At 42.8% G+C, this 18,525-nt stretch overlaps 2 protein-coding genes across 3 annotated transcripts in view; one reads left to right on the top strand and one right to left on the bottom strand.

Moving 5' to 3' along the window:
• Positions 1 to 11: 11 nt before the first annotated feature.
• On the top strand, positions 12 to 6,879 carry PLPP5 (phospholipid phosphatase 5). 2 transcript variants are annotated; one of them, XM_039463408.2, is made up of 7 exons: positions 12 to 440; positions 561 to 669; positions 1,012 to 1,102; positions 1,511 to 1,574; positions 2,084 to 2,208; positions 3,222 to 3,392; positions 5,494 to 6,879. In XM_039463408.2, the coding sequence occupies exons 1-7, from the start codon at positions 367 to 369 to the stop codon at positions 5,655 to 5,657; spliced, it is 798 nt and encodes a 265-aa protein (XP_039319342.1). In that variant the 5' UTR covers positions 12 to 366; the 3' UTR covers positions 5,658 to 6,879. The 2 variants fall into 2 exon arrangements, with proteins under 2 accessions (XP_039319342.1, XP_039319343.1); XM_039463409.2 differs by having other exon boundaries at positions 3,264 to 3,392.
• Positions 6,880 to 7,261: 382 nt separating this feature from the next.
• The window catches only part of DDHD2 (DDHD domain containing 2), a 35,969-nt gene continuing 24,705 nt past the window's right edge, over positions 7,262 to 18,525 (bottom strand). The window contains exons 17-18 of the mRNA XM_039463407.2: positions 10,633 to 10,740; positions 7,262 to 9,894 (exon numbers count right to left, since the gene is read on the bottom strand). Coding sequence (XP_039319341.1) covers positions 10,659 to 10,740 — 82 coding nt within the window. The 3' untranslated portion in view covers positions 7,262 to 9,894; positions 10,633 to 10,658. The remainder of the gene's footprint in view (positions 9,895 to 10,632; positions 10,741 to 18,525) is intronic.

Consider the following 18,525-nt stretch of genomic DNA (forward strand, 5'->3'; position numbering starts at 1 on the left):
CCCACCTCAGTCGGTATCGCTTCCTGCAGAATGCCGCTGCGTTGCTAAGGAACGAGGCTCTGAGGGAGCTGTAGGGTTTTACATTTAGAGGCGGAGTCCCAGGGGGAGGCTGCTCCCCGCAGTGGTGTGAAGAGGAGCTGCTCCTCACGGCTGCCGCTGGGACGCTGGCTCCCCGCTGAATGCGCCAGAGGGCAGGTCCGCTGGCTTCACGGCCCCTTTGCCAGCCCATGCCCACTGCACGTCCAGCTTCCTGGGAGCCGCCAGAGCGCTGGCGGCCGGAAAAGGGGGGCGGTGCGTAGTTCCCCGCCCGGCCCTCCCCACGGAGGCGGCCACGTCAGCGCGACGTCGACCGGGTCTCGCGGCCGGATGGGGAAGGCGGCGGCGGCGGCGGCCTTTGGGGCCGAAGTCGGGGTGCGGCTCGCGCTGTTTTCGGCCTTCCTGTAAGATCCGCAGCCGGGCCCCGGCGGCCCCGCTTCCCAGGCGGGCAGGCGGCAGAGGGCGGAGGGCCGGGCCGCGGAAGGGAAGCCAGACGACCTGCTCTGCGCTTCTTTGTTCTCTAGGGTGACGGAGCTGCTCCCCCCGTTCCAGAGGCTTATCCAGCCGGAGGAGATGTGGCTCTATCGGAACCCCTACGTGGAGGCGGAGTATTTCCCCACCAAACCGATGTTTGTGCGTGGACAAAAATCGACCCTCCTCCCTCCCCGTGACCGGGCTTCCCGCGGGCACATGTCCTTTTTCCGCCCCGAGGCGGCCTCTGCAGGGACCCGCTGCCCCCTCCGCTGCTGTGCGCCGGGTTCCGCCTCCGCCTGAGGTACCGGGCCGAGCACCACGGGCACTGCACTGGGGGTGCTGCCTGGCGCCCGGCTACGCCCCCAGGAAGCACACTCAAGACCTTGTGTTAGCACTCGTGAGTCCTGCCGTGTCACGCCCATCCCTTTTCCCTGTAGGAGCTGCTTTAAACACGAGTGTGGCTTTCCTTGGATTGTTTTAACCTCTGACATTCCAATTCAGGTTATTGCATTTCTCTCTCCACTGTCTCTGATCTTCCTGGCCAAATTTCTCAAGAAGGCAGACACAAGAGACAGCAGACAAGCCTGCCTGGGTGAGCGCCAGCCCTTTCCGGCCGGTTTCTTCGTGCTGGGAACCTAAGAAGTCTTTGTGGGGTTCAGCCACGGGGAGCCTGTGTGGAGGCCACACAGTTTTTGCATTCCTAAAGGAACTCTATCCCCGCAGGAGAAGAAAATAGCACTGCAGGGATGTGGCTACGCAGGCTACACCGCAGGCAGCCCTGTGCCTAAATGCACTGGGTTATTTGTACCTCAGAAATGTCTTTGGCCTAGTACGGAAGTTCTCGGCTGCAATAGAATGATCACTGAGGACCGTAATTAATTTTGTGCCCAGGCCTGGATTTTATCCATCTCAGAAACAGCATGGCTGCTCTCTCAAGTGAGGCCACGACCATGCCTTTCTTCCTAGACAGATCCCACTAACTAGTTGCTTTGCTTTGCAGCTGCCAGCCTTGCCCTGGCTCTGAATGGCGTCTTTACCAACATAATAAAACTGATCGTAGGGAGGTAAGTGACAAGAGCCAACCACCCCAGCATCTGCCTCAGCCCTTACCCACCAGGACAGAGAGGTAATGGTGCCCACCACCAGTGTCTTTATCCTTTTCCCCTTTATCTTCACTCTGATCTTTCTTTTCTCATTCATTGCTGACTCCCTTCCGAGCACCTCAGTCCTCCAGGTGACACCTGGGCTCTTTTCTGCCCTGAACAGCATTTCCCACCAACAGCCACAGCAGAGGGGTCGGTGACCTCTTGAGCATCTCCTGAAGCTGGTGTCATTTGCTGTTTGCCCTAAAAAGTAATCATGTGCTGGGGTGGGGCTTTCCCCTAACTACCTTAAATGCTGACCTTGGAAGCAAGGCTTTTCTCTTAGTGTGGTGACTGTACTAATCCAGTTACCTTATTTTGGCTGGGGCATTTTTTGACCAATAGTTCACAGGATTATTCATGTCTGCTACAACTGAAAAATCATTTCTGGAGTTAATGATTTACATTCCAACCACGCTTCTTTCTTCCAGGCCACGCCCCGATTTCTTCTACCGCTGCTTCCCTGATGGGCTAGCCCATTCGGACTTGATGTGTACAGGGGATAAGGACGTGGTGAATGAGGGCCGAAAGAGCTTCCCCAGTGGACATTCTTCCTGTATGAGTATCGTATGGACTCTATCCCTATGCTTGTTTTCACGTCACTGAATTTAACCTAGAAAGTTAGTAGGGATTGGAAAATCTGACTACTCTTGTTGTTTCTAGAATTTGGAAAATCCCCCTTCTTTAGTAACTCCACAGTTTAACAAGTCTGAGCCTTGACTATTATAAATGAGGAAACTAAGGCATCAACAAGTTAATTCAGATAGCCAGTATTCCAAAACTATTCTCAGATAAAACATTAACTTCGGCACACGAAGTCCTTTATTTTTCTTTTTGTTTCCTTTTCCTTCACAATGATTTACACTAGACATATACACAAAAAAGGATTAAAACATGCTCATGGCTGGGCGTAGTGGCTCAGGCCTGTAATCCCAGCAATTGGGAGGCCCAGGCATGCAGCTCACTTGAGGCCAGGAATTCAAGACCAGCCTGGCCAACATGGTGAAATCCTGTCTCTACTGAAAATATAAAAATTAGGCCAGGCACAGTGGCTCATGCCTGTAATCCCAGCACTTTGGGAGGCTGAGGTGGGCGGATCATGAGGTCAGAAGATCGAGACTATCCTGGCTAACACGGTGAAACCCCATCTCTACTAAAAACAAAAAATTAGGCGTGGTGATGGGCACCTGTAGTTCCAGCTACTCAGGAGGCTGAGGCAGGAGAACTGCTTGAACCTAGGAGCCAAGATCACACCATTGCACTCCAGCCTGGGCCACAGAGCAAGACTCCATCTCAAAAGAAAAAAAAAAAAAATTAGCTGAGTGTGGTGGCACATGCATGTAGTCCCAGCTACTCGGGAGGCTGAGGCAGGAGAATCGCCTGAGCCCGGGGGGTGGAGGATGCAGTGAGCTGAGATGGTGCCACTGCACTGCAACCTGAGTGACAGAGCAAGACTCTGTCTCAAAAAATAAAAATAAAAACATGCTCATGCTCTCTAGCCTCCTATGTGGAGATGAATGAGGTCGCTTCCTTTAAAAGATACACACTTAGAAGTTTTTCTGATTCTAGTTGCATTTGCTGGTCTGGCCTTTGCTTCCTTCTACCTGGCAGGGAAGTTACACTGCTTCACACCGCGAGGCCGTGGGAAGTCTTGGAGGCTCTGCGCCTTTCTGGCGCCTCTGCTTTTTGCAGCTGTGATTGCACTGTCCCGCACGTGTGACTACAAGCATCACTGGCAAGGTAAGCGAAGTATTTATGCCGTGGAAGTGTGCATATTTCATTCATTTTATTCCCAGAACCTGATGCTTACCAAATGTCTGCTGAATGAACAAATCAATGAGTATGGATGGTCTGGGTTCTGTTACTAAGAATATGCTTTTAAAATTATAGGAAGAATGAGCAAAAGAGTTTCCCAAAGATAAATGTCCTAATTTTTCCATGATTTGAAGCACTGTAAGTTCAAGTTAAACTGAAAGTATAAGAAATTTAAAACCTCAAAGTTCAGTTTACTCTCTTAAAAATCAGGTTCGCCGGGCGCAGTAACTCACGCCTGTAATCCTAGCACTTTGGGAGGCCGAGGTGAGTGTATCACCTGAGGTCAGGAGTTTGAGACCTGCCTGAGCAACACAGTGAAACCCCATCTCTACTGAAAATACAAAGTTAGCCTGCATGGTGGTGCATGCCTGTAATCCCAGCTACTTGGGAGGCTGAGGCAGGAGAATAGCTTGAACCCGGAGGTGGAGGTTGCAGGATGAGCCAAGATCATGCCACTGCACTCCAGCCTGGGCAACAAGAGTGAAACTCTGTCTCAAAAATAAATAAATAAATAAATCAGGTTCATTGTCATAGGACTTTTGTTCAGAAACAAGTAAAATTCAAGAAAACATGTAATTAAACAAATTTAAGCTGAATACTATAGTAAGTAAAATATCCAAGTTATAAAATACCTGGCTGGATGTGGTGGCTCACACCTGTAATTCCAGCACTTTGGGAGGCCCAGGCAGGAAGATCACCTGAAGTCAGGAGTTCAAGACCAGCCTGGCCAACATAGTGAAACCCCATCTCTACTAAAAATGCATTAGTTGAGGCCAGGTGCAGTGGCTCATGCCTGTAATCCCAGCACTTTAGGAGGCTGAGGTAGGTGGATCACCTGAGGTCAGGAGTTCGAGACCAGCCTGACCAACAGAGTGAAACCCTTATCTCTACTAAAAATACAAAATTAGCTAGGCGTGGTGGCACATGCCTGTAATTCAAGCTATTTGGGAGGCTGAGGCAGGAGAATCCCTTGAACCTGGGAGGTGGAGGTTGCAGTGACCTGAGATCATGCCACTGCATTCCAGTCTGGACAGTAAGAGCAAAACTCTGTCTCAAAAATAAATAAATAAAAATACAAATAGAAAAATTAGCCAGACATGGTGGCACATGCCTGTAGTCCCAGCTACTCAGGAGGCTGAGGCAGGAGAATCCCTTGAACCTGGGAGGTGGAGGCTGCAGTGACCTGAGATCACGCCACTGTACTCCAGCCCAAGTGACTGAGACTGTACCTTAAAAAAAAAAAAATTATAGAATTACCTTCAAAGCCACAATTCCAAAAAAACATTGATAGTATTGCCCACAGGTCTTCAGGAACCATATTTTAAATAAACTAGCTTTTTGCCAAGAGAAGCAACTCTTAAAAGACTTTATTCCTTCCTCTAGGACCCTTTAAATAGTGAAGATGGGTAGATGAATAGCATTAAGTGGACCTTTATTATTATTTGGAGTTAAAAAATATATAATTTAATACACTCTGAACAAAGCTTATTGTATTTACTTAAGATGTGTTTTGAAGGGCCAGGTGCCATGGCTCACGTCTATAATCCCAGCACTTTGGGAGGCCAAGGCAGGTAGATCACAAGGTCAAGAGATCGAGATCAACCTGGCCAACATGGAGAAACCCCATCTCTACTAAAAATACAAAAATTAGCTGGGTGTCATCGCTCGTACCTGTAGTCCCAGCTACTTGGAAGGCTGAGGTAGGAGAATCACTTGAACCCAGGAAGCAGAGGTTGCAGTGAGCTGAGATCACACCACTGCACTCCAGACTGATGAAAGAGAAAAACTCTGTCTTAAAAAAAAAAAAAAACAAAAGATGTGTTTTGATTTGGTGTTCGGAGAGCAACCTGACAATGATAATCCTGTAACTATGATAAAATTGAGAAAGCCTAATGAAACCATAAATCTAGAATTGAGATTTTAGCACCATAGTAGAATATCCTGGAGGGACAAGTCCTCTATGCAATACACTAGAAGGATTTAAGAGCCTAATATTAAGAGAAGACCTTGTTTCTATTCTCTTCAGATGTACTCGTTGGATCCATAATTGGAATGACATTTGCCTATGTCTGCTATCGGCAGTATTATCCTCCTCTGACTGATGTAGAATGCCATAAACCATTTCAGGACAAACGTGCACTTTCTACTGCACAGAAGCAGCCTGGGGATTCTTATTGTTTTGATATCTAAAAATTGAATCTGGCTAGGCACGGTGACTTACGCCTGTAATCCCAACACTTCTTTGGGAAGCCTAGGAGGGTGGATCACCTGAGGTCAGGAGTTTGGGACCAGCCTGGCCAACATGGTGAAACCCTGTCTCTACTAAAAGTATAAAAATTAGCCAGGAGAGGTGGTACACCTGTAAATCCCAGCTACTCGGGAGGCTGAGGTGGGAGAATTACATGAACCTGGGAGGCAGAGGCTGCAGTGAGCCGAGATCACACCACTGCACTCCAGCTTAGACAACAGAGTGAGACCCCATCTCAAAAAAAAAGAATCTACTTCCATGAAGAACAGGTGAACTAGCCCTCCAAACTGGACCATGCACAAGACAAGAAATTTTGGCCATTTTTTCCCCTTCCAAGGTACAAGTGAGGACATAAGTCACACTGTATTCTGCCTCCAAATGATTACGCACTTTTGCCCCTGCTCACACAGCTCTATCTTGAGGAGGCACAGCTCTTGTCAACTACTGTATGCCATATATTCTAGTAAAGGGATATTTCAAAGGCATCCAACAGCTTATGAATCTGGCCTATCAGATTGATATCCAAAGATCTACATAGTTTTAAATTTAATTTCCATTTTGTAAAGCTCAAAAATCTTAAAATCTAAGGCATGACCAGCTAAATTACTTTGATTCTGTTTATCTTCTGTGATGACAATTCCATCAAGCCTTAAATAGGAAAATGTCAAATCTGGGGTAATTTATCACTTTTGTGCGTATCTTACCTGAGTCCAGCCATCTGGTACTGCTACACATTTTTAACACCGTGGGCATAAACAGTGTTGGATTACGAAGTGAACACCATGATAAAGAAGAAAATGGTCAGGAGTATGGTTTCAGTACTAACAGATGATTGTTTCTACCTCATTTGACCGTAACTGTGAGCTTCTCTCCTTCCATTCATAAATGAAGATCTGCTCAAATGCACCAATACTGCCAAGTGACTAAGAAAAGAAAAATTACAGACATCACCACCTGAAGGACAAATGAATCTTTTTCTGCCCCTTCTTCACAATGGGATATAAGGAACAGTTACAGTGTGTCATCAGAACTGATGCCATAGGACCTACAGCTCCCTTTCTCTTTATTGTGATTATACTTTAAATATGACCTTGTCTTTTATCTGTATCTTCCTATATTTTCAATATATCTTTTTCCTTCAGTAAACCTGATATTCAAATAAAATGGTAAATTTGTGTTTTTTTTTTTTAAATATTTAAAGTACCATTAAGGAGCTGGAACTTTAATAAAGCAAAACATTGAATTCCTCATCCACCCTAAGTGATTCAAATGCTGTTACCTATGGTACTGGCTAATTTTTATAAATACCAAAGAAGAGTATCCATATTTATCTTATAATTGCCATGCTTTAACTTCTGAACGACAACTGCCTATGACAATAAAAACACCAATCAAGGGAAAAGAACTTACCTGTTAGTTCTTTGCCCAAAACTTTATTTTTTTTTTTTTTGTTTTAGCAATACATAAAGGAAGAGAAAATCGTTACTGTATTGATTTTCTTTACTTTGTGACGGATGAGTCCAGGTGAAAGTAGGCAACTAGTCAATACGGTTTGATTTCAGTATTTACTAAAGTTTTAAATATAATCACGTAAAAAAACAAACATTTCAAAAGTGCAAAATATTAGAAATCTAATCAGTGCTATTACTCTTTCCATGCAAACAATCTCTTTTGCCGAGATAAGTAATACTAATTCTGCAGCTGGGAATATGTACAAAATGATGCTGTACCAGAGTTTTAAAATAGGCTTGGTCTACAGATTGCACATGATACAAATGAAAGCAGTGCAAATAATATATGACTAAATACAGGATTTCAATCAAGCTTATTATCCTGGGAATATACAGATATAATACCATGAATAGCCAAGATATAAAGCTCTTCACAGTTACCCACCCCCTCACCACTAGGAAGGAAACATTTCTTAATACAAAGAGTGGTTTATCTGGCTATCCAGGGCTATGTTGTCCATCTTTGGTTACAGGGACTCACTCTCTCTTGTCCTTTGTTTTACTCTTAAATAGCACCTATTTTGCCAATAGGAAGAGTAAACATAAATTTGAAGACTGCAACTTGGCAAAAGCTTCCCCTTAATATACAGTGAATGCTTCTTAATTCTCAGTAACTCCAAGTTTATATACTTTTTAAAAAATAAAGTATTCCATAAAATCTGAAACTTAGTGGCGTACTTAGCATTAGACCATCAGCACATGACAAGGAAAGGCCAGGCCTGACCTACACCCCAGCGTTACCTCTACAATCTCCAAGGCAACAGTAATTACCCTTCATTTTCCTTTTTTTCCTCCAGAAAGGGATAAAGACCACTACTGTCTACGGAATGGCTTCAATAAACATTAAATGCCAGAGGCTTTGGATACCATAACATAAAAAAATATATAAACAATAAACCACAGCTGGCCTGCCTTTGCCACTCTATAAACAGAGGCCTGTGGAATCAGAGCAAGTAGAAAGGACTATCATAAAGATAACTGCAAAGACAATGACAAACTGACCAATAAAGAAGAAAAATCTACAGCAAAATAGTGAAAAAGATGCCTTGACAAAATTAGTGTGCAGTCAGTCACTTGTGTTCTTAGAATTAAACCCCACTTCATAGGTTCCAGACTCAGCTGACACTGACTCTGCAATAGCTGTTTCTTGGACCCTACAGGCATAAGTTTTTCTTTCAGAGTAAGTTAAACATTTCACCCTAGCCAAACCTACCTGCTCAACCAATGCTGCCCATGCCAAGAGCCTTTTATTTTTATTTTTATTTATTTATTTATTTATTTATTTTTAAGAGACGGGGTTTCACCATGTTGGTAAAGCTGGTCTCGAACCCCTGACATTGTGATCTGCCCACCTCAGCCTCCCAAAGTGCTGGGATTACAGGCGTGAGCCACCGTGCCTGGCCTTGCCAGGAGCCTTTTAAATATGCTTTGTGGATTATGGATACCCAAAAAGGAAAGAGGATACACAATACCACCTTCGCCCAAGTAGAAATGGCAGGTTGGGCCAGACGCGGTGGCTCACGCCTGTAATCCCAGCACTTTGGGAGGCTGAGGCAGGTGGATAACCTGAGGTTGAGACCAGCCTGACCAACATAGAGAAACCCCGTCTCTACTAAAAATACAAAAAATTAGCTGGGCATGGTGGTGCATGCCTATAATCCCAGCTACTCAGAAGGCTGAGGCAGAAGAATCGCTTGAACCTGGGAGGCGGAGGTTGCAGTAAACCGAGATCGCGCCATTGCACTCCAGCCTGGGCAACAAGAACAAAACTCCATCTCAAAAATTAAAAAGAAAGGGCAGGTGACAAATTGTTTCGCCATAAAGGCAACACTAAGAGATTTTATTTAGAACCTAAGCAGCCTGTAAAGGCTACATAAGTTCAGGTTCATCAGCTTTTATAACTACTCTCAATGTAACAATAGAAGCTATTATCAAATTCTATCAAATATAAAAGGGAAGCCTACGATATATAACATCTTTGCTTTATAAAGATACACTTAACACGAACTTGTCAGCTTTAGACTCTCACAGCAGTTCAAACAGTTGCAAAAACAATGAACATCAGTGATTTCTAGCAGTAAGTCTGTCAGTCAGTTCTAAGAGAGTGAACAGTTTTTTAAAGCTTCATCCTAGTCCTTCATATGGTACACATATGAAAGAAATGCTGGTTCAAAAATAAATCATTCAAAAGCCTTTTCCATATCCGCTGAGACTTAGCCTTCAGTTCAACACAAACAAGAGATGACAGTACTCTAAAATGCCTTCTAAATCTCAAGAATCTGTTTCCAAACTAGAACATTTTCTAAAGATAAGCAATAGATTCCTTAAAAACATGTCTACTTCACTCAAAACAAATCAAACCCCAAATAGGCTTTACACCAAGTACTAATCAATAAAGTGTGGCACCTAATAAACTATCATCAAAGAGTTAAAGATACAAACCACCCCCTGCTCTGAAGAAAAGATGGCAAGTGTTTATATGAAGCCAGTGGTGAAAAGTAACAGGGTATTCCTTTTGCTTTTCCATTCATTTCCAAAGAGGAAGATTATCTTCCGAAGACCCCAGTGGTAAGTGGCAGGCAACATGCAGGAAATGACGCAGCTGAGGAGAGGAAAACTGCAGCAACAAACAGGTGGATTTTCTGGGGAAGGATCCCTCAGTATCCATCTAGGGAAGAGAGTGGGAGAAGAGCTGCAGTCACAACTGGAAGGCAACCACAGACAATGCCAGAGTCGAATATACAGACTTTATAGTTTCACATCTAAAAAGCTGAGTAATTTATATCTCAGATGGGTGGTTTGTAATTAAAATCATAACTGTTGCCACAGTAATTCTTAATCAGAACCATTAAGATTCTAAGCTTAGATCCTAAAAAAATGACAGGTGTCATTGGACAAAATCTCTAGGAAAACAGACATACACTATTCTTCCTCTAAATGGGCTACTATGTTTTTTCCCCTATGAATTTCTACCAGTCCTTCTAAAAATGAACAGCAGCCTAGATCTTGGTGACAGGTAACAGTATTATTTATAAAGAACCTGAGGCTAGCCGGGCGCGGTGGCTCACGCCTGTAATCCCAGCACTTTGGGAGGCCGAGGCGGGTGGATCACGAGGTCAAGAGATCGAGACCATCCTGGTCAGCATGGTGAAACCCCGTCTCTACTAAAAATACAAAAATTAGCTGGGCATGGTGGCACGTGCCTGTAATCCCAGCTACTCGGGAGGCTGAGGCAGGAGAATTGCCTGAACCCAGGAGGCGGAGGTTGCGGTGAGCCGAGATCGCACCATTGCACTCCAGCCTGGGTAACAAGAGCGAAAACTCCGTCTCAAAAAAAAAAAAAAAGAACCTGAGGCTCTATAGTTCATTATAACCTGTTAACCATACATGACATTTTAAAACTTACATTAAGCAGCCATAGATGGGTGACTTTTACTGTAAAGGCTGATCAAGGAAGATACCCTGGGTTTGGTAAATCTCTTTGAGGACCAGCAATACCGTATCTTCAGACTCCCTATAAAGAAAAATTTATATTGAGAAAAGGAACTAACATTTGTGCCAAATGTTTTACATATATTATCTCATTTAATCCATACAGCCATTTTGCAAGTTTTTTACTTCTCCAAAGAAATGAGATACAGAGGTAACGTAATTGGCAGTGGTTTGGAAGGTGACCTGGCAAAGAACTCTAGCATTAAGTCTAGTAAAATAAAAAAGCTAGTAAGAGAGGCAGGGTACAGTGGCTCATGCCTGTAATCCCAGCAATCTGGGAGGCTGAGGTGGGCAAATCACTAAAGGTCAGGAGTTTGAATTAGCCTGGCCAACATGGTGAAACCCATCTCCACTAAAAATACAAAAACTAGGGCCAGGCACGGTGGCTCACAATTGTAATCTCAGCACTTTGGGAGACCGAGGTGGGTGGATCACGAGGTCAGGAGTTCGAGAACAGTCTGGCCAGTAGGGTGAAACCCCACCTCTACTAAAAATACAAAAATTAGCCAGGTATGGTGGCACGTAGTCCCAGCTACTCCGGAGTCTGAGGCATAAGAATTTCTTGAACCCGGGAGGCAGAGGGTGTAATGAGCCAAGATCACGCCATTGCACTCCAGCCTGGGCAACAGGGCAAAACTCCATCTCAAAAAAAAGAAAAAAAATAGGCCGGGCGCAGTGGCTCACGCCTATAATCCCAGCACTCTGAGAGGCCGAGGTGAGTGGATCACGAGGTCAAGAGATCGAGACCATCCTGGTTAACATGGTCAAACCCTGTCTCTACTAAAAATACAAAAATTAGCTGGGCATGGTGGCACGCACCTGTAGTCCCAGCTACTCGGGAAGCTGAGGCAGGAGAATTGCTTGAACCCAGGAGGCAGAGATTGCAGTGAGCCGAGATTGTGCCATTGCACTCCAGCCTGGGTAACAAGAGTGAAACTCTGTCTCAAAAAAAAAAAAAGAAAAAGAAAAAAAATAGCCAGGTGTGGTGGCAGGAAGTGGAGGTTGCAGTGAGCCAAGATTGCGCCACTGCATTCCAGCCTGGGTGACAGAGTGAGACTCCATCTGGAAAAAAAAAAAAAAAAAAAGCCAGTAAGTAACCAAGAACTGTTCTTTTTCCACAGAAATAATTCTAGAGACACTACTGAAGAGTTATCCAGTTGGTCACCTTAATTTTTAAAATATTATGCACTTTTTGGAAAAGGTAATACAATCATATGGTTCTAAATTCCAAAAACCTAAGAAAGTAATGAAGTCTCCCTCCCACCTTTGTTCCTGAACCACCACCAGTTCATCATGTGACAATCAATGTTACCAATTTCTCATGCAGTTTCCAGGTTATTTTATGTATGCACAATTACTTATATCTATAGTTCATAACAAAATTTGATTCAAAAGATAACATTCATGAGGGACTGCCTTAAGGATGTAAGGCTCTAACATTCTTCTAAATCTGTGGTTCAACATTTATTGAGTCATGCATCCTTTTGAGAATCTAATAAATTATGGATTTCTCCCAAGAATCACAATGTAACCACAACTATAAACCTGTATTTCATTGGATTCATATACATCCCTCATCTCCCACAAACTCCATATACACAGACCCCAGCTTAAGAAATTCCTATACCATCAAGTGGGAATTAGCTCTATCAGATATTAAAATGGTACATAAATAAGCAAATCAATAAATAATAAAAGCTGAGAAATAGTCCCAATTATGAATAGAAATTTAATTAAGTGGTCAGGCACAGTGGCTCATACCTATAATCCTAGCACTCTGGGAGTCAAGGCAGGCAAGATCACCTGAGGTCAGGAGTTCGAGACCAGCCTGGCCAACACAGTGAAACCCCATCTCTACTAAAAACACAAAAAATAGCCGGGCATGATGGCACACGCCTATAGTCCCAGCTACTCAAGAAGCCGAGGCAGAAGAATCACTTGAATCCAGGAAGAGGAGGTTGCAGTAAGCCTCGACCGTACTATTGCACTTCAGCCTGGGCAACAGAGTGAGACTCTGTCTCAAAAAAAAAAAAAAAAAAAAAAAAAGAATTTAATTAAGTTACAACCTCAAATCTATTAATAGTGTTGAGACATGAAGAACCTGAATCTGTATCAAAGATTTATAGGTAAAAATGAGATGATAAAATATTAGAATAGCCAGGCATGGTGTTGTATACCTGCAGTCTCAGCTACTCAGGAGGCCAACACAAGAGGATTGCTTGAGCCCAGGAATTCAAGGGTCTAGGGCACTAAGATTATGCCTGTGAAAAGCCACTGCATTCCAGCCTGGGCAACATGGCAAAATTCTGTTTCTAAAAAATATATACGTGTGTGTGTACGTGTGTGTGTGTGTGTGTGTGTGTGTGTGTGTGTATATATTTATATATATATAAATTTATATATATATATAAATTTATATATTTATATATATATATAAATAAAAGAATACAGGCCAAGTCTGGTGGCTCATGCCTGTAATCCCAGCACTTTAGGAGGGCAAGGTCAGGAGTTCGAGACTAGCCTGACCAACATGGAGAAACGTCATCTCTACTAAAAATACAAAATTATCCAGGCATGGTGGCACATGCCTGTAATCCCAGCTACTCAGGAGGCTGAGGCACGAAAATCGCTTGAACCCAAGAGACAGAGGTTGCAATCAGCCAAGGTTACACCATTGCACTCCAGCCTAGGCAACAAGAATGAAACTCCGTCACAAAAAAAAAGAAAGAATATACTGTGATACCAGGTGCGGTGGCTCACACCTATAATCCCAGCACTCTGGGAGGCCAAGACGGGTGAATCACTTGAGGTCAGGAGTTTGAGACCAGCCTGACCAACATGGTGAAAAATTAGCCAGGCGTAGTGATGCACACCTGTAATCTCAGCTACTTGGGAGGCTGAGGCAGGATAATCATTTGAACCCGGGAGGCAGAGGTTGCAGTGAGCCGAGATCACACCATTGCATTCTAGTCTAGGCAACAAGAGCAAAAGTCCATCTCAAAAAGAAAGAAAAAGAAAATACTGTGGTAAGAATTTTTTTTTGGAAAGTAAGGAAGATCTAAGTATGACACAAATTCCTGAAACAAAAAAGCAAATGTCAACAAATTTGATTACATAAAAATAAAAAATTTGACTGGCTGCAGTGGCTCATGCCTGTAATCCCAGTACTTTGGGAGGAAGGAGCAGGCGGATCACCTGAGGTCAGAAGTTCAAGACCAGCCTGATCAGCATAGTGAAACCCTGTCTTTACTAATATAAAAATTATAAAAAAAAAAATAAAATGAAAAAAAAAGAAAAAAAAAGAAAAAAAGAAAATGAAAAATAAATAAATAATAAAAATATTAAAATTAGCTGGGTGTGGTGGTGCATGCCTATAATCCTAACTACTCAGGAAGCTGAGGCAGGGGAATTGCTTATACCCTGGAGGCGGAGGTTGCAGTGAGCCAAGATTCTGTCATTCCAACCTGGTGACAGACTTAAGACTCCATCTCAAAAATAAAAATAAAAATTTTTTGACTCACCAAAAACCAACATAAGCAATATCAAAAGGCAAAATGGGGAAAAGTTATCTGTAACTCATATTACAGACTAATCAATACAAAAAAAGTCAACATTTCAATATAAAAGGGAGTAAGGAGTATAGATAACTCCCAGAAAAGGAAATAAAAATAGTCCTTAGTAAATGTTAAGATGTTCTACCTATTCATAACAGGAATTTAAAAACGCATTGTGTGGTGGGGTACTGTGGCTCACACCTATAATACCAGCACTTTGGGAGGCCAAAGTGGGAGAAACACTGGAGGCCATGAGTCTAAGAACAGCCTGTGCAACACAGAGAGACCGCATCTCCAATTTAAAAATTACAAAGGAAACGTAAAACTGTAGCTGTGCACAGTATGTATAATGAAAACTATAAAACACTGCCGAGAGAACTTAGAGACCACCTACATAAACTGAAAAATACCATGTTCATGGACCAGAAGATTCAATATTATTAAAATGTTGATTCTCTAGAAATAAAATACAATCTACGTTCATTTATAGATAAAATTGATCTTGATAAAGAGCAACCACAAAGTTGCAGCAAACATCTTTGTAGAAATTTACAAGCTGATTCTAAATCATATATGGAAATACAACAGACCTACAATAGCCAAAATCACTTTGAATAAGAACAAAATTGGGAGTCTCATGCTACCTGATTTCAAGACTTATAAAACTACCTTAAGTATTTTCCTGGCATCAAGACAAAGAGATCAATGGAATAAAGTCCAGAAACAGAAACACATATATAAGGTCAATTATTTTTCACCATGGTGTCAAGGCAATTCAATAGTTATTTCCTCTGGATAAACTTTTCAACAAATGCTGCTAGAATAGCCGGATAGCCGTACGTAAAAATTAGCTGGGCATGGTGGTGCACATTTGTGGTCCTAGCTACTCCCAGCTGCTCGGGAGGCTGGGCTGGAAGGATGACTTGAGCCCGAAAGGTAGAGGCTGCAGTAAGCTATAATCGCAATACTGCACTCCAGCCTTGGTGATTATAGATGAGTGACACTCTCTCTCAAAAAAAAAATGTTGGCCGGGCGCGGTGGCTCATGCCTGTAATCCCAGCACTTTGGGAGGCCGAGGCGGGTGGATCACGAGGTCAAGAGATCGAGACCATCCTGGTCAACATGGTGAAACCCCGTCTCTACTAAGAATACAAAAAAAATTAGCTGGGCATGGTGGCGCACCCCTGTAGTCCCAGCTACTAGGGAGGTGGAGGCAGGAGAATTGCTTGAACCCAGGAGGCGGAGGTTGCGGTGAGCCAAGATCGCGCCATTGCACTCCAGCCTGGGTAACAAGAGCGAAACTCCGTCTCAAAAAAAAAAAAAAAATGTTGATGTGGAGCAAATGGACTGGTGACAAAACAGTTCGGCATCTTCTTTTAAAGATACATTTCCGAGCCGGGCGCGGTGGCTCAAGCCTGTAATCCCAGCACTTTGGGAGGCCGAGGCGGGTTGATCACGAGGTCAAGAGTCGAGACCATCCTGGTCAACACGGTGAAACCCCGTCTCTACTAAAAATACAAAAAATTAGCTGGGCATGGTGGCACGTGCCTGTAATCCCACCTACTCAGGAGGCTGAGGCAGGAGAATTGCCTGAACCCAGGAGGCGGAGGTTGCGGTGAGCCAAGATCGCGCCATTGCACTCCAGCCAGGGTAACAAGAGCGAAACTCCGTCTCAGGAAAAAAAAAAAAAAAAAAAAAGATACATTTCCATATTTCCATATGGCATCCACCCATTCCATTCCTAAGTATTTACCCAAGTGAAATTAAAGAATATGTCCATGCAAATTCTTAAACATGAATGTTCCTGGCAGCTCTGTTCTTTAATAGGCAAAAACTGGAAACCATCCAAATATCCATCAACAGGTGAATGGATAAATTGTGATATATCCATATAAAGGAATACTACTCTGCAATAAAAAGGAACAAACTATTGATATACACAACATGAATGAATCTCAAAATAATTATGTTATTTTGAGATCACATCTATAATCCCAACAGCTTGGGAGGCCAAAGAGGAATGCTTGAAACCAGGAGTTTGACACCAATGCGGGCAACATAGTGAGAAAACATCTCTACAAAAACAAATTAAAAAAAAATTAGGCAGGCCCAGTGGCCCTGCAGTCCCAGCTATTCAGGAGGTTGGGATGGGAGGGGATCCCTTGGACCTAAGAGGATCCCTTGAGCCCAGAGTTCTAGGCAACAGTGAGCTATGATTGTGTCACTGCACTCCAGCCTAGATGACAGAACAAGACTCTTTCTCAACACACACACACACACACACACACACACACTCTCTGTATGATTCCAAATACAAGTCATAAGCAAACACATCTATAGTGACAGAACAGATCAGTGGCTCCCTGGAAATTAGGAGGAGTGGTGAAGAGAAAAAGGAGGGATTACAAAGACACAAGGAAACTTGTTAGAGTGATGAATATGTTCATTAAGTTGATTGTGGTGATGGCTTCACAGGTATATGCATGTCAAAACTCATCAAATGTGTATTATTTAAATATGTGGAGTATAATGTACATTTTTGACCCAACAAATTGGCAAAGATTTAAAATTAATAAAACTGTGTTGGAAAAGCTGTGAAGAAACACACTTTCATACATTATTGCTGGGAGTATAAAAAGGTACAATCTCTCATTTGGCAATATTTATCAAATTTTACAAATGTATATACCCTTTATGCTATCAATTCCAATTTGAAGTATTTCACATTAGAGATATACTCATGAGTAGGTGAAACGACATCAACAAGGTGTGTGCAAAGGAAAAGGAAACCTGAAAGTCCACAAGTAGAAGACTGGACACATAAATTATGGTGTATTTAGACAATGGAAGACTATGCAGATTAAAAAAATGAGGAAACTACAAATAAGGGTCAAAAAATGCCAATGTATACTAGTAGAAAAAACAAGGCACAGAACATTGCCTTTAATATGATACTATTTATATTTTTAAAAGAAGAGAAAGAATATATTCACATACATAGATTTATTATGGAGGCATAAAATATATGGCTGGAAGATATCTTACATTAGTTGTATATGGGGAAGAAACTAGTTAGCAAGGAACAAAATAAAAAAGAGGCTTTTCATTATTTTTATTTGAATTTCAAATCATATCAATGTACTGCCCGCACAGAAATATTAAAAGAACTCTTCTTGCCGGGCGCGGTGGCTCAAGCCTGTAATTCCAGCACTTTGGGAGGCCGAGGTGGGTGGATCACGAGGTCGAGAGATCGAGACCATCCTGGTCAACATGGTGAAACCCCGTCTCTACTAAAAATACAAAAAATTAGCTGGGCATCTTGTAATCCCAGCTACTCAGGAGGCTGAGGCAGGAGAATTGCCTGAACCCAGGAGGCGGAGGTTGCGGTGAGCCAAGATCACGCCATTGCACTCCAGCCTGGGTAACAAGAGCGAAACTCCGTCTTAAAAAGAAAAAAAAAGAACTCTTCTCTATCAAACCAGATCAGCAAAGTTCATTCTTAGCATTATTTTAGCCCCTTACAAGATTGCTTTTATTGAACTGCACTTTGATTTTATGTCATGGCCTCTAACTGTATTTATTATATACAAATGATAGTGATTACATCAGATGATAATTCCTTATCAGAATTCAAGAGAAAAAGTATTAGGACCTTTGAGCTTTCTCTTTTTTTGAGACAGAGTCTCACTCTGTCGCCCAGGATGGAGTCCAGCGGTGCAATCTCACCTCACTGCAACCTCTGCCTCCTGGGTTCAAACAATTCTCCTGTCTCAGTCTCTCTAGTAACTGGGTCTATAGGCAAGCACCAGCTAATTGTATTTTTAGTAGAGATGGGATTTCGCCATGTTGGCTAGGCTGGTTTGAGCTTTCATTTTTAAAACACTTATCTCTGACCCCTCCTATTTTCCTTGCTTTTTCTTTATGTCACCTTCTTTAGTAATTAATTGGTATTCTTTTATACTATTTGTTTTTTCAGACATGGTCTCACTCTGCCACTCAGGCTCATTGCTCACTGCAGCCTTTAATACCTGGCCTCAAGCAATCATCCTTCCTTGGCCTCCCAAAGTGCTGGGATTTTAGATATGAGCCACCATACCTAGCCTGAATTTCAATAAGTGTCATTAATCCATTCCACAATCCACCAGGTAACCAATTATATTTAATAATAATTCTGGCCGGGCATGGTGGCTCATGCCTGTAATCCCAGCACTTTGGGACGCTGAGGTGGGTGGATCACAAGGTCAGGAGTTTGA

This window comes from Saimiri boliviensis, chromosome 13 (assembly GCF_048565385.1).
Source record: "Saimiri boliviensis isolate mSaiBol1 chromosome 13, mSaiBol1.pri, whole genome shotgun sequence".
NCBI classification, from domain to species: Eukaryota; Metazoa; Chordata; class Mammalia; order Primates; family Cebidae; genus Saimiri; species Saimiri boliviensis.